The sequence below is a fragment of the Trachinotus anak genome, unplaced genomic scaffold, assembly GCF_046630095.1.
Source record: "Trachinotus anak isolate AG129_WGS33_773 ecotype Australia unplaced genomic scaffold, CSIRO_AGI_Tana_v1 ptg000008l, whole genome shotgun sequence".
NCBI classification, from domain to species: domain Eukaryota; kingdom Metazoa; phylum Chordata; class Actinopteri; order Carangiformes; family Carangidae; genus Trachinotus; species Trachinotus anak.
This window is the reverse complement of record NW_027273859.1, coordinates 6,334,434-6,348,718: the sequence shown is the minus strand read 5'-3', so window position 1 is coordinate 6,348,718 and position 14,285 is coordinate 6,334,434. Positions and strand designations below refer to the sequence as shown.

Sequence of the window (14,285 nt, the reverse complement as noted above, 5' to 3'; positions counted from 1 at the left end):
AAAAATATTGATTGAATATTGATGAAAATCTGTTCTGCAGAAGCTGCCATTGACACCTAAGTGTACATGTTTACGTTCTTGAGCAGCCTCCTGGGTCAATCACCTCTGTAGTCACAGACAACAGACCAGAGAGCACAGCAAAAATGAGAACATTATTTAGTAATGGTTGCATTCCATTTAGGTTTCCTGATCCCTGACCTCTGATGTTTTGCATGCAGGCTCACTTGGATAGCTCACTGAGACTTAGCCACTACTATCTTTATTAATTACACTTGCTTTTTTCCTGTTATGACAACTTTAAATGTCTGCTGAGAAGAAGGTTTTCAGATACTATCAGCCAATCTCAGGGCAGATATGAAAATACATTAAATTTCAAACCCAAGCTGACAGAAATAAACCCAGTTAAAGACACAGATTTTGTCATATCTCTCACTTGACCCAGAAATGCTGTGGAAACAGAACAGGCTTCACGTGCCCACTTCACTGGATGCTTCCTGGAAGTTGCTAAATTTGTGGATGTGGGGCAGCAGACACAGGCGTTACATGTAAATCACTGCTCAGCTGCTGGCAGCGTTTCCTTTAAGGGCATCACAAGGACAGTGAAGGACAGTGATTACTGCACTGTACTGTATTTAAATCTAATCCTGACAATACTTGATTCTGGAGAATACCACTCTGATTGAATTCTCAAAGATCGATGAGTTTTGTGATCAAACACACTGAGTCACATCCATCATGTTCCAGGTGCCTGACACTAACTGGACCTAAACTGTGTGTCCGCTCATACAGTGTGTTCCTAGCCCACATACACATCCACTCACTGTGGGCCTGCCTCATACTCAATGATATGCAGAATTTGGTAAAGTCATTTCTGACAAGGGCAACACATCTGAGGTCTCCCACCATGATCCAGGAGACGACCTGCTGAGTCGTCATTAGCATACTGTGTGTGTGTGTGTGTGTGTGTGTGTGTGTGTGTACAGTATGTGTATGTGTGCATGGTTTTGCGTAGGCCCTCCTACCTCATTTCATTAACTGCTTTCTGGGGATTGATCTCAGGCTCCTGCCTTACACACACACACACACACACACACACACACACACACACACACGCGCGTTATATAAATCTTCCATTTCTCTTACTTTAGTTGCTGTTTGCTGTAGCAGGGAAGAGTTTCTGAGGTCTCCTCCCTCTCCTCCTCCTTCCATGTCTCTCTCTCTCCCTCGATTTTTTCCAAACTGCCTCACCCTTTGTCTTCACCACCGAGAGTGTAATGGATGGTGTAAAGGGTGAGGATGAGAAAGAGAGGAGGGAGGACAGGGAGGAGAACGGTAATGGCCAGAGCTAAGTTAATAGTCCTGCTTGAAGAGCAACATGCCTGCCAGTGGTGCCTGGATAATTTAATTAGGCTCAGCCACAGCTCCAGTGGTGCTCCCAGTCCCTGTCCCAGTCCCTCCAGGCCTCACAGCCAGGTATCAGAGAGAGCGGGGGTGTACAGGGAAGGAAAGGGAGTAAAAAGAGAAACAGGAGGTATGATTTGGTTTACACTCAGATCACATTTTGTCTCCTTTGCTCCTCATCTCGTCATTTAATTATACAAATACATACATACCGTTTTGATCTGAGCGTTGTTGGGTTATGTCAAGCTCTGGCAAAAATCTGACAAATCAAAACTGGCTGTTTGTGGCGATAAAAGATTGAAGAGGCAGGTAATAATGTGCGTGTTCAACTTGCCCTGCGGCTGGATTGGATTTAAGACAAAGAAAACAAAAGTGAATCACAGGAAAACCTGAACTGTTCCAGATTGTTGTTACATACATACAAGATCACAATGTTTCCCTCATAAGTCCCCCCACGCATTTCCTTATTTTTGGAAATTCAAGCACTGCAAGTGTATACATACTTTCTCAGAGGTCTGGAGGTATTTTTTTAGCTGAGTGAGTTCTGTTTACATGAATATATCATAATATGTTTTACAACTTGTTTTGCACGTTTACTTCATTACATACTGCTTTGTGGATGGTTTCCTTCATGACCAGCTCAACCAGACTGTTTACCCCTTTAGAACTTTTCTCAGCAGATAAACAACATTAATAAACCAGCCAGGAATAACATTTTTAGATCTTGAAAGCAGTTTGACTTAGTTATAGAAGGTCATGGTAAAGTCTTAGCATTTTGTGTCTGCGGCCCTGCTGGGAATCCTGTCTGTATTAGATAACGAACTTGGGAGAAAACTAACCTGGAGGTGGAAATGAAACAATCTCACTAAACAGATCTAAGCCTTTTTTTTGCTTTGCTAGGCAGCACACCCAGACTGTAGGTAGGCAGTTCAGAGAGCAGTCATCTGTGAAGCAGACGTCAGTTTGTTTGGGTGGATGAGTTTGTTGGTTGGTGTCAGACCAGTTTTATTAAATGTTAACCACAAAGAGAACAAAGGAAATGGTTTTGACTTTGGAACAAGCCAGTATCTATTAATGAGGAGTCACTGCAGGACAGTACAGGACTGAACACAGCAACGCTGCCTCTGCTGTGCTGCCATAGGCAAAGCCTCCCCTGACGGCCCTGAGGGCTTTAGAGCTGTCATAGTACAATAACTTAATGGTGTTACAATCTCATTCAACTTTATTCAGCTTCACTCAACACATGCTACATGTCCGTGTCAGCCACAAAATGTTCTGTAGCCTGTCAATGACTATCTAACAGAAGGACTAATATCTTACCTACAAGCTGCCTGTGGACAGTCACTGTCATCATCACTGTGTGTACTGGTGTTAGACATTCATCCTCAGACTACGCTGTTTTCCCTCAATGCAATATTAATTTTAACTCCATTACTGTCTGTTTAATAGAGCGACAAGTGCACACCTAACCCACACTTTGGAAAAATAACCAGCTTCACAGTTATTGGATGGTTTCTTGTAATATTATGAATAGTGTTTTGCATTTCCATATACATATCTATTAATATTTATTTTGATCACCTGCGGATGACTGCTGTCTATCTGTTTGGTGACTCTGTGGTTTACTTGCCAACAGTGCTGTTTCGTTTTGAGAAATACACTTTCACTTTAAAGGCCTGAGGATGAGAAGATTGATACCACTCTCATGTCCATGTGCTAAAGCTAAAGCTGCTGGGTCCAGCTCCATATTTATTGTGCAGACATGAGAGTGGTATTGATCTTCTTATTTAACTCTAGTCAAGAAACAAATATGCATGTTCCCCAAAATGTTGAATTAGTCCTTTAAGTGAGCCAAGTGTTGGCATTCATCTCCAAAAGGACAATAAAAGGTCCCTGACAGTCTCCAGCTTCCTCTTTCTGTGTGTATGGATGGAGCCTTTTAAAATCAGGTGTATTTTTTATCAAACAAACCCAAACTCAGTGTGAATATGCAAACATGCAAAGTGAGTCTTTGACATCACAGTTGATTGGTATCTGCCTGTCCCCATGAGACGGCAGGTCATCCCTGCCTCGCCCACCTCTGACAGTCTGATACAGGACAGCAAATGGACTAACGGAGTCACTGCTCTGAAACAGTGGCAGGACGTGGGATGGAGACCGGCACTTCCACAGCTCGCTGTCATCTTTAATAACGCTCTGTCTGTGGGCTGTAGCCCTGTCGTACTTGATGGATCGCAACCACAGCAAAGGCATGTTTTTCCTCCCCTCTGGCATATGTGATCAGTGCAGAGCTGACTGATTCCTCCGGCCTGAGCAGTGTTTCAGCTGCAATACTGTAAGTGATGGGGGACAGCCCTGGGGGGACAGAAGAAGTTTGCATGGCTGGATGATACTTTGTGCATCAAAGTTCAGGTATCTGTTGTTACCTTGAAGCACTGAGACCTATATTTGTTTCTGTAAAGTACTTTTTTTGCCGAAGCACTGGCAAAGACAAGTCATAGACAGTTGCTGGTATATTACAGAAATACATTTCCAGCCATGTTGGGTATGGACTGTTATTCCATGGTGATGTAGAAACAATAGCAGCAGGGCAAACACAAGGCTTTTACATCAGGCTTGAATGTTAAACTTTCATACATCATATATACGTAGTATATAATTCAAATGAATGAGGAGGTTATTTTGACGTTTATTAATGTACTGTTTGTTTCTTCCTCCTCTGCTCATGAAATTTTCCTCATGCACTGCTTGTCTTTGTTGAGCTCACATTGCCAGCTGCCTCCCTGTGTGTTGGCTGCATGTTGGATGTTGCTTGTCACATCTAAAACTGATGCTAATGACACAACAGTGGGGGTAATCAAGCTGTCAGCCTGGTGGGCAGGCATGAATGTTAGCTAGCTGTCATACCAGACATACACACACACACACACACACACACACACACACACACACACACACACACACACACACACACCCAAGAGCACATTTGTTGCTTATGTGATTTATGCCTGGATGCTGAGACTTACTCTCACTGGCTCTCATGACTTTGGTTGGAATAAATGACAAAACTGACCATGTGAGAGAGGACACTGGAGAAATATTCACCATGGAAAAAACCCAACTCTTTGAGAGCTGAAAATCATCAAAGATGCTCAATTATACAGATATAAAAGGCCAAAATGTTTATCCATAGCGTTAACTATTTTATTTGGATTTAATTGTGCTGATTTATTTGTTAGCACTGGCTCTCTCATGTTATGTCATGTTTTATATGTAATTTATATTTTTTTACTTTTTATATTCAAACCAAAAACATTTAAATGTGAAAACAGTGGAGACAGGAAATCAAGCTATAGTCCAAACTACAGTACAACCTACACACAGACACACAGACAGGCAGCTCTGGGTAGGTAGCAATATGCAATAGAGACAGAAAACAAACGTGGAAATAATACTGGTGTCATTTCTTCAATCACAGCTTCAGTTCTAACGATGGAGGAACATCCATATGTTTAAATAACATCTCAGCTTGTTTTCTCTCAAGTTTAACGTACCATGAAGTGCTTCTAAAGAAGAAATCAATTTTGAATTTGCAGAGAGATTAAATTAACAGTAAACACATGAAGCACAAAATTAAACCAGCCTTCATTCAACAGTGTAATTACCTGAACAGTCATTGTTTGAGGCTTTGGGAACATTTCACTCTGAGAGCCAATGTTTACTCTCAGGACATGTTTTTTACCCAACAAGCTCTCTGAAACAAGTGGATAGTGTGAGGTAGGGTATGATGGCACAAGATTTGAGTCTCTAAGGAAGACCAGAATTTAGTAATGCTACAGATCATCCAAAATGTTAAATCTCTCCCTGCACTAAACTCTTTTAAAGTCCCATAAACATGATCTGTGAGCACAAAGGTTTGTCCTCTAAATAAAGTTGTCCTGAGGCTTTGGAGTGTGTTCAATATCCTGCATCACACCTTGGATTTGTGTGTGAACTTGGCCTAGAATGAAGCCACACCTCAGCTCACATGTCTAATAGCTTCCCAGTGAGATACTGGTAGCCTGGTAGCCTCTGACGCACAGGAAGCCTGTGCAGTCACCAACTGTAAACATAGAGGGAATGGTGGTGCAGAGTTTCTGCTTGGTTAGATGGAGACAGAGTAAAGGTAATAAACTGCATTCTGACTTCAAATATGACGCAGTATGTGGATTAGTCTAATGAGTTTTTTTCTCTTGGCGTAGGAATCCAGTTTTCTCCAGGCACAACCACACCAGAAGGTCTTGAGTTATTTTTAGTGCAGGTCTGTCTGCCGAGACTTTTTTTTTTCCTCCATGATTTAACAGAGGAAATATTGACCGTCTGGAAAATGTACAGAAATCATTTTAAAGAGCAGAGCGAGGAAGTATGACAGTTTCACTGCTCTGCTAATGGTCTGTTATTGTGGAGCAAGAGGGAATGAATAGACTGTGGGTATCTGTATATGTGTGTCCACAAGTGCATTTTTATGATATGCAGAGTGTGTGTGTGTGTGTGTGTGTGTGTGTGTGTGTGTGCGTGTGTGTGTGCGTATGCGTGTGTGTGTGGAGATAATCATAACCCCCTAGCACCCGGTCACTGTTCCTTTGGTCCAGGGGTTTTCAAACAAGTGCGCCTCCCCATGCGGGGGCATGGGAGAGTTGAAAGGAAGTGTGGAGGCAGAGACGTGAAGCAAAGACACTGCAAGAAGTTCTAAATGCACTGGAAAGTTATTGTAGTTTGAGCTGTTCACAGACACAAGCAGCAGTTAAAGGCAGCAGCAGAGGCTGGGACACAAAGCTCACTGAGGAAATTAAGGTGCTTAGTTAGGATTTAATGATAAGTGCCATAAAAAAAACATTACCACAGTTTGCGTCGAAAATCATAACTTAAATCAAATCTGAGCAGACAGACATGATACACATATTTATAAACTTAGTGGGACACTTTCTGATGATCTAATTAACTCAGACAAATCCGCTTAAGAAACGCTCCTTATAACTCGTTATAACTTTTTCAGTTTGCTTCAGTATCAGAGTAATCCAGTGAGAGCAGTCAGCAGCAACATTGTTACATGACTAACAGCTAATTCAGCTTACATTTTAAAGAAAGCTCAAGTTATAGCCAACAGCATAACTCACTGAAGAATCCATAGCAACATTATACTTCCTGTTTACATCCCTCAAAACTTATGCTGCAATAATTAACTAAATAGAAGAATAATAGACAAGCAGCATATAAGGATCCATAGTGTGAGGTAGAGTAGAGACACCCGAGAACTGGCTGAATAATAACAGAAACTCAGACCCTTGTCAAACATGGACTTCAATGTTTTTTTTTTTGTTTTTTTGGTTTTTTTTTTGTCTTTATGTTGTGATGCGTTTGTTCTCCTCAAACTGGAGGCTGCCTCACTCCACAGCCTCCACGTGTCTGATCATCTCACGCTGCTGCTTTAACGCGGCATTTTATTTTTGTTTGGGTTGGCTGCCTGGCTGCGCTGCCAAAAATGGCCTCCTCTCTGCTTTGTCTGCCTGGCCGCCTCTCCTTTTGTGAAACCTCAGCATGCACATATCCAGTAGCATAAAATAGGCCGCCTGTTATAGAGATGTGCAGGTAAATAAAAAATGCTCTTTCATTCTGCCTGGATTGTTTGGAAGAGGAGAGTGTGTGTTGTTTGTGTTAAAAGAAAAGCTAAAATAGTTCATCATCATTAATCCTATGCACACATTATCTACAGACTGTAAATCTGTCGGGACACTGCCCTGAGAAATAACATAAGGTATCATAAGGTGAATGAAGCCTCAGTGTTCCTATAGCAACATCATGAGTATAATATAGAAATATCACAGTGATCTGGCTTCATATAAACTCAGTATTGATCACAACATAGTGGCACTCTGCTAAGCTCTCGTGGGGCAATAATAAAAGGATTGCAATGATTTTTCTTTAACACAGTTCAGTGTCTCGTTGACATCACGACTGGCTAATGAACAACCAATTTTGCTCCATTATTTATTTTTTTCAGATGTGGTTGTTCAGATGTTACTGCCAGTCTGAATGTGGTTTTGATTGTGCTGCAGTATGTTTGGCTGCTATACAGCTGTCGTTATTTTACATCGATATCACTTTCTTTCTCCATTTTTTCTCACTCCCTCCTCATTCCCGCCTATTTCTTTCCAAATCGTCTTAATTTGTCTTTTAATTTCTCCTCCTCTGCTTCCCTACAGGAACCCTGTGGAATCTGTCGTCCTATGAGCCTCTGAAGATGGTGATCATCAACCATGGCCTGCAGACTATGACCAACGAGGTCATAATCCCCCACTCGGGGTGGGAGCATGAGCCCAACGAGGACTCAAAGCCCCGCGATGCCGAGTGGACCACGGTCTTCAAGAACACCTCCGGCTGCCTCAGGTTGGTTCATACATAAATCACCACCTTAGATTATTCACGTTGTTTGATTAAACATTTATTCATTCATTAAACTGTAGGTCAGGGGTGTTTGAGAGGTGTATTGCAGGCGAGGAAGGTTGAGACCTCAGATTGATTCTACATAGAAATGTGAGAAAAGTTTAAAATTCTTCATTTTATAAGAATTTGAAAACATTTCATATCAAGACTCCTGCCGACTAAATGGCTGTTGTTTGTTCCTTATTTTGTCATATGTGACATTAAATCTGTATCTTTGTGTTTTGGACTGATGGTTGGATAAAACAAAGATTTCACTTTGGGCTCTTGGAAATTAAAATTTACATTTTTCATTGTTGTTTCACTGATTAATCGATAAATTGAAGCTGTTGTTATTGTGAGGTGTAAACCCTGCTCTATAAAGTGCATTGAGACAATACGTTATGATTTGGTGATTTATAAATAAAATTGAACTGAATTAAAAAGTAATTGGCAGAGTAAATATGAAATCAGTAGCCCTGCACTGAATATCTCCTGGTTATGAAAGTCTGAAGTGGGAATGGCACCAAAAAACAAAGCAAACAAATTCACAATTTAAACACAAAGTTCACATTCTACCAAATATCAGACATGAAGATTCAGTAGCAAAAATTCTTGGCTGCCTTCATCAAATGGATGAAAGCCTGGAGCTCAGGCAGATGGAAGGCTTCTGGACAGAACTCATTTTAAAACAGGAAGAACACAGACAGACATTAGGCTAAATTGTAGAGACAGGTGGTAGATTTATTCAGGTTCAAGTTTACAACATGTGGACAGAGATCATCCTGGATTTTACAGTGGAAACCATTCACACACCCACAGCCTTTAAAGATTGTTTTCACTACAATACCAGTTGTAGCTGTGGACAGGTGTGACAGATATGAGTCTACATGTGAGCTCTTGTTCAGAGCCACGCTCAGATTTATGTTCTGTAGAGAATTTATGTTGTGGCAGATGCTGTGTTCCTCCTGTCACAGTCTGCGTCTGTGTGTATGTAAAGTGTAATGTGTTGAATGTCTGTCTGCAGTGGGATTGCTGGGTGACTCTAGGAAAACATAAAACAAATTAAACATAATAATGTAGCACAAAGTGCTTTACAACAAAGAAATGACAGGCACCAAGTGCATCACATGAAAAGACTGAATGAACATAAAAAGATGTTAAGTTAAAAACAAAATAAAACAAAACATTAATGTAAAATGAGATGGAATAATAATAAAACAATAACATAGAAGAAATAAATGAATGAAATAAATAATTAAAATAATTTGATGGATTACATATAAAGCATAAAATCAGTGAGACATCAATACTTATAACAGCATTTAAAAGAAGTGCTGATCAGTGTGTGGAGTGAGGAGCAAAGTGAACAGTTTCAGAGCTAGTTAAAGGCGGAGGTGAAGAGGTACATTAAGTTTTCTTTTAAAATATACTTAGTGAGCTGCTTCCTTGATTTCTCTAGGTGGTGTTGTCCACAGTTTTGGGCCGTAACTGACAAATGATGCATCCCCAGTTTACCTACGGCTGTTCAATAATCAATAATCCAGCAGTAGACAAACTCTATAGGTCTGTAGTTAACAAGGGAGTTAGCAATGTAGCTTGATCCTTGCCCATTAAGGCCTTTGTATATAAGGAGAAGGACCTTAAAATCAATGTGTAATGTAACACGAAGCCAGTGCAGAGCAGCTCTTAATGGCAAACCCTAACTTTCGACTACATAAGCTGTGGACATCTCATCTCCTGTGCTTTGGGATTTGGTTGGTAAATGTTTCTCTGTTTGTCCCTTATCATTCTAATGTGGCTTGTGTAACTTTGTTACCTCTCCACCCTGAGACCAATGAGCAGCGTTAGCCGCACACTAAACAAGTAACAATTAAATAATCACCACAAATGAAGTTAGTCTCAAGCTTGTTAAGGCTGAGTGAAGGTAAACTGAGCCCACGGTGTAAATCATTACCTCCTGACAACATGTCAGTGTGTTTGTTCAGTATTTTAGGATTGTTCTGAGACAACTTTTGTGTTGGGATGTCACGATACCGGAAATTTGGTTGTTGGCACCAGTACCACAAAAAATTCACAATGTGCGATATCACAGCAAAAAAAAACCAAAAGCAACAGAGGAGTGTGCACATAGCCACACACACACACACATACACACACACACACACACACCCCTCCTTATATTCAGTGTGCAAGCAGTAGATTAAAGTGACTAGCAAGGCAACAGACCCGTGGTGTGAAAATATTCATGAGGTGTATATTTAAGTCAACATTATATTTTGACAGAGTGAAGAGTCATGATTGTAACCTGCTAGTGTTGTGAGCCCCCAGCTCACGTTATGCGCTGTTGCTATGCTAAACAAGCTAATCAGAATCAGAATCAGAATCAGAATCAGTTTTATTGCCAAGTATGCTTTCACATACAAGGAATTTTTTCTGGTGATTGGTGCAATTGATCAGCAACAGTGGGGCTCTCTAGCCTTGTTGATGAGGCTAATAGCAGATGGGAAGAAGCTATTTTTGTGGCGAGAGGTTTTGGTCCTGAAGGACCGCAGCCTCCTGCCAGAGGGGAGTGTCACAAAGAGTTTGTGTCCAGGGTGGGAGGAGTCAGCTACAATCTTCCCTGCACGCCTCAGAGTCCTTGAGGCGTACAGGTCCTGGAGGGACGGAAGATTGCAGCCAATCACCTTCTCAGCAGAGTGGATGATACGCTGCAGTCTGTTATTGTCCCTCTCCGTGGCAGCAGCGTACCAGATGGTGATGGAGGAGGTGAGGATGGACTCAATGATGGAGGTGTAGAAGTTCACCATCATAGTCCTTGGCAGGTTGAACTTCTTCAATTGCCTCAGGAAATACATCCTCTGCTGAGCTTTTTTGATGAGGGAGCTGATGTTTAGCTCCCATTTGAGATCCTGTGTGATGGTGGTTCCCAAGAAGCGAAAATGCTCCACGGTAGCCACGGGGGAGTCACACAGGGAGATGGGGGTGGGTGGGGCTGGGCTCTTCCTGAAGTCCACTATCATTTCCACTGTCTTCAGAGCGTTTAGCTCTAGGTTGTTCTGCCTGCACCAGGTCACCAGACGCTCAGTCTCCCACCTGTAGGCAGACTCATCGCCATCAGAGATGAGTCCAATGAGAGTGGTGTCGTCTGCAAACTTCAGGAGCTTGACAGACTGATGGCTGGAGGTGCAGGTGTTGGTGTACAGGGAGAAGAGCAGAGGAGAAAGAACGCAGCCTTGTGGGGATCCAGTGCTGATGGTCTGGGAGTCAGACACGTGCTTTCCTAGCTTCACGTGCTGCCTCCTGTCAGACAGGAAGTCGGTGATCCATCTGCAGGTGGAGTCAGGCACGCTCAGCTGGGAGAGCTTGTCCTGCAGCAGAGCCGGGATGATGGTGTTGAAGGCAGAGCTGAAGTCCACAAACAGGATCCTGGCATAGGTCCCTGAGGAGTCCAGGTGCTGGAGGATGAAGTGGAGAGCCATGTTGACGGCGTCGTCTACAGACCTGTTGGCTCTGTAGGCGAACTGCAGGGGGTCCAGGAGTGGGTCAGTGATGGATTTGAGATGGGACAGGACAAGACGCTCAAATGATTTCATGACCACAGAGGTCAGGGCAATGGGTCTATAGTCATTTAGTCCTGTGGGCCTTGGTTTTTTGGGGACAGGGATGATGGTGGAGGATTTGAAGCAGGCTGGCACGTGGCAGGTCTCCAGTGAGGTGTTGAAGATGTCCGTGAACACTGGAGACAGCTGATCAGCACAGTGCTTCAGGGATGATGGAGAGACAGAGTCAGGACCGGCTGCTTTGCGGGGGTTCTGCTTCTTAAAAAGCCTGTTGACATCTCTCTCCAGGATAGAGAGAGACGTTCCTTTGGTAGGGGAGGAGGGGGGTTCTGATGTGGCTCTGATGTGGAGGTTAGTGTCAGGCTTGTCCCACTGTCTTTCAAAGCGGCAGTAGAACTCATTCAGATCGTTGGCCAGACGGAAGTCATTAATGGAGTGGGGGGGTTTAGGTTTGTAGTTAGTGATCTGTCTGAGCCCTTTCCAGACAGAAGCAGAGTCATTGGCTGAGAACTGGAGCTGAAGTTTCTCAGAGTACAGTCGTTTAGCTTCTCTCACCGCTTTGCTAAACCTGTACTTGGACTCTTTAAACTTGACCTGTCCCCACTCCTGAAAGCTTCCTCCTTTTGCCTCCTGAGCTGACTGAGCTTAGCTGTGAACCAGGGTTTGTCATTGTTATAACTCACCCTGGTGCGTGATGGGATACAGCAGTCCTCACAGAAGCTGATGTATGACGTCACAGCCTCTGTAAACTCATCCAGACTGTTGGAAGCAGTCCTGAACACCTCCCAGTCAGTGCGGTCCAAACATGCCCGCAGATCCTCTATGGCTTCACTGCACCACTGCTTTGATGTCCTCGCAACAGGTTTACACAGTTTTAGTTTCTGCCTGTATGTGGGAATCAGGTGGACCATGACATGGTCAGAGTGGCCCAGTGCAGCCCGGGGGACGGCGTGATAAGCACCACTGATTGTGGTGTAACAGTGGTCCAGAGTGTTCCCCTCTCTGGTCGGGCAATTAACAAACTGTCTGTATTTGGGCAGTTCATGACTGAGGTTCCCTTTGTTAAAGTCACCAAGGACAATAACTACGGAGTCCGGGTTGGTCTGCTCCACACACAGTATCTGGTCTGAGAGCGCCCGCTGTGCCTCCTGCACGTTGGCCTGTGGTGGGATGTAAACACCGACCAGGATGATTGAGGTGAACTCACGGGGGGAGTAGAAGGGCCTGCAGTTTATGATGAAAGTCTCCAGGTCAGGAGAACAGTGCTGCAGGATCACTGTCACGTCTTTGCACCAGCCACTGTTTGCATAAAAGCAGATTCCTCCACCTTTGGTTTTGCCGGACAGCTCTGTGTCGCGATCCGCTCTGAAGAGCTGGAAGCCGGCCAGCTCCAGCGCAGAGTTCGGAATCGATCCACACAGCCACGTCTCCGTGAAGCACAGGACGGCAGATGAGGAAAAGTCTCTGTTCTTCTGCACCAGTAGCTGAAGTTCATCCAGTTTGTTGGGCAGTGAACGCACGTTGGAGAGAAAGATACCTGGGAGAGGTGTGCGGAGTGCGCGCCGGCGGAGACGCGCAAGCGCACCGGCACGTTTTCCTCTCCTCCGGCGTTTCACTGCGAGAGCAACGGTCAGTGCACCTCTGACCAAAATGTCCAATAATCCCACAGATGAGTCGAGAAAAGTAGGAAAAAAATCCACTGGAGTTGTTTCTCTGATATTAATGAGCTCTTCTCTGGTGAAAGAGCTCCGGAAACCAAAGCAGAAAACTGGATTTATAAAGAAAATAATGTTATAATAATAACTAATAATGTTAGTCTTTGTGAACATGTGTGGATCATTGATGCAACAGACGCCAGCTGTCACAACATTTCACAACATTTTGTTAAAGTTTACAACTGAAACTCACTCAGCCTGAATTCTGGTGGTCCTGCAGATGTCGTGTTTGGCCTCATCAGTCCTGGAAGAATCACGTCTCCAGTGCCGATACGACATCTTGAGTGCTTATGTTACTGTAGAAAGTCTGTCCTCAGCTGGTGACAGCCCAGTGTGAGCTACAGTCATCCCCATCACTCAACCTGGAATGACTGAGTCACACTCCTCTGCTTTAACTGTTGTCAACCACTGTATCCGAAACCTTGAGTCCTGCTTAAGTCAGTCATTCAAAATGGTGTTAACGTCTCATTTCCACATTGACGCACCTCACTGTTACAGTGGCCTTTCACCTGACCCGCTTTGGTCCATTTGTTTTAAAACTGAAGGTCTACTTCAGTCCTGAGGGGATCTAGTCTGAGATAAAGCTGAATCCTTACCTAAATCCCAAACAGTTGTTCAGGCATCGGTGGCTGATAAAACAGATAAGATATATAACATAATAAGAGGAAATTACACTGTTTTCTGACATTTTAGCAACCAAATGATTAATTCATTACTTAATATCTGTAATGAAAACAAATGTTAGTTGCAGCACTACAGCAGTTATCTAAAAACTTCCCTGATTTCAAAATTATGCATCCTGCACCTGTTTTGTGGAAACTCGGCTGATACAAGTATCTACTATTCAAATTGTTCTGCAATGTAAACGTCAGGCAAAAAACAAGTGCACCTCCAAAACTGCAAAACCTCAGTCAAACATCCCCTCTGCCTCATTCATTCATTTAAATGCTGTCACCCACTGAAGACGACAGTTATTAACTTCCAAGTAGTTTTCCCCCTCTCCAAGTATCTCTTCACTTCTAGCTGAATCTGTCGTTTTGCCTTCAACTCAGAACGACAGACTGTAGTAAAGTGTAAGACAGGGAGTGTGTATGTGGGTTATCACGCCTCACGCCTGGCTGCTCCGTCTCCTCCTGGGCCAGCCAAG

General features: G+C 43.3%; 1 protein-coding gene across 11 annotated transcripts in view; it reads left to right on the top strand.

Moving 5' to 3' along the window:
• The window catches only part of arvcfb (ARVCF delta catenin family member b), a 227,768-nt gene that overhangs the window by 160,287 nt on the left and 53,196 nt on the right, over positions 1-14,285 (top strand). For all 11 annotated transcript variants that reach the window (XM_071482095.1, XM_071482101.1, XM_071482096.1 and 8 more), the window contains one exon: positions 7,644-7,827. In XM_071482095.1, the coding sequence (XP_071338196.1) occupies positions 7,644-7,827 (184 nt within the window). The remainder of the gene's footprint in view (positions 1-7,643; positions 7,828-14,285) is intronic.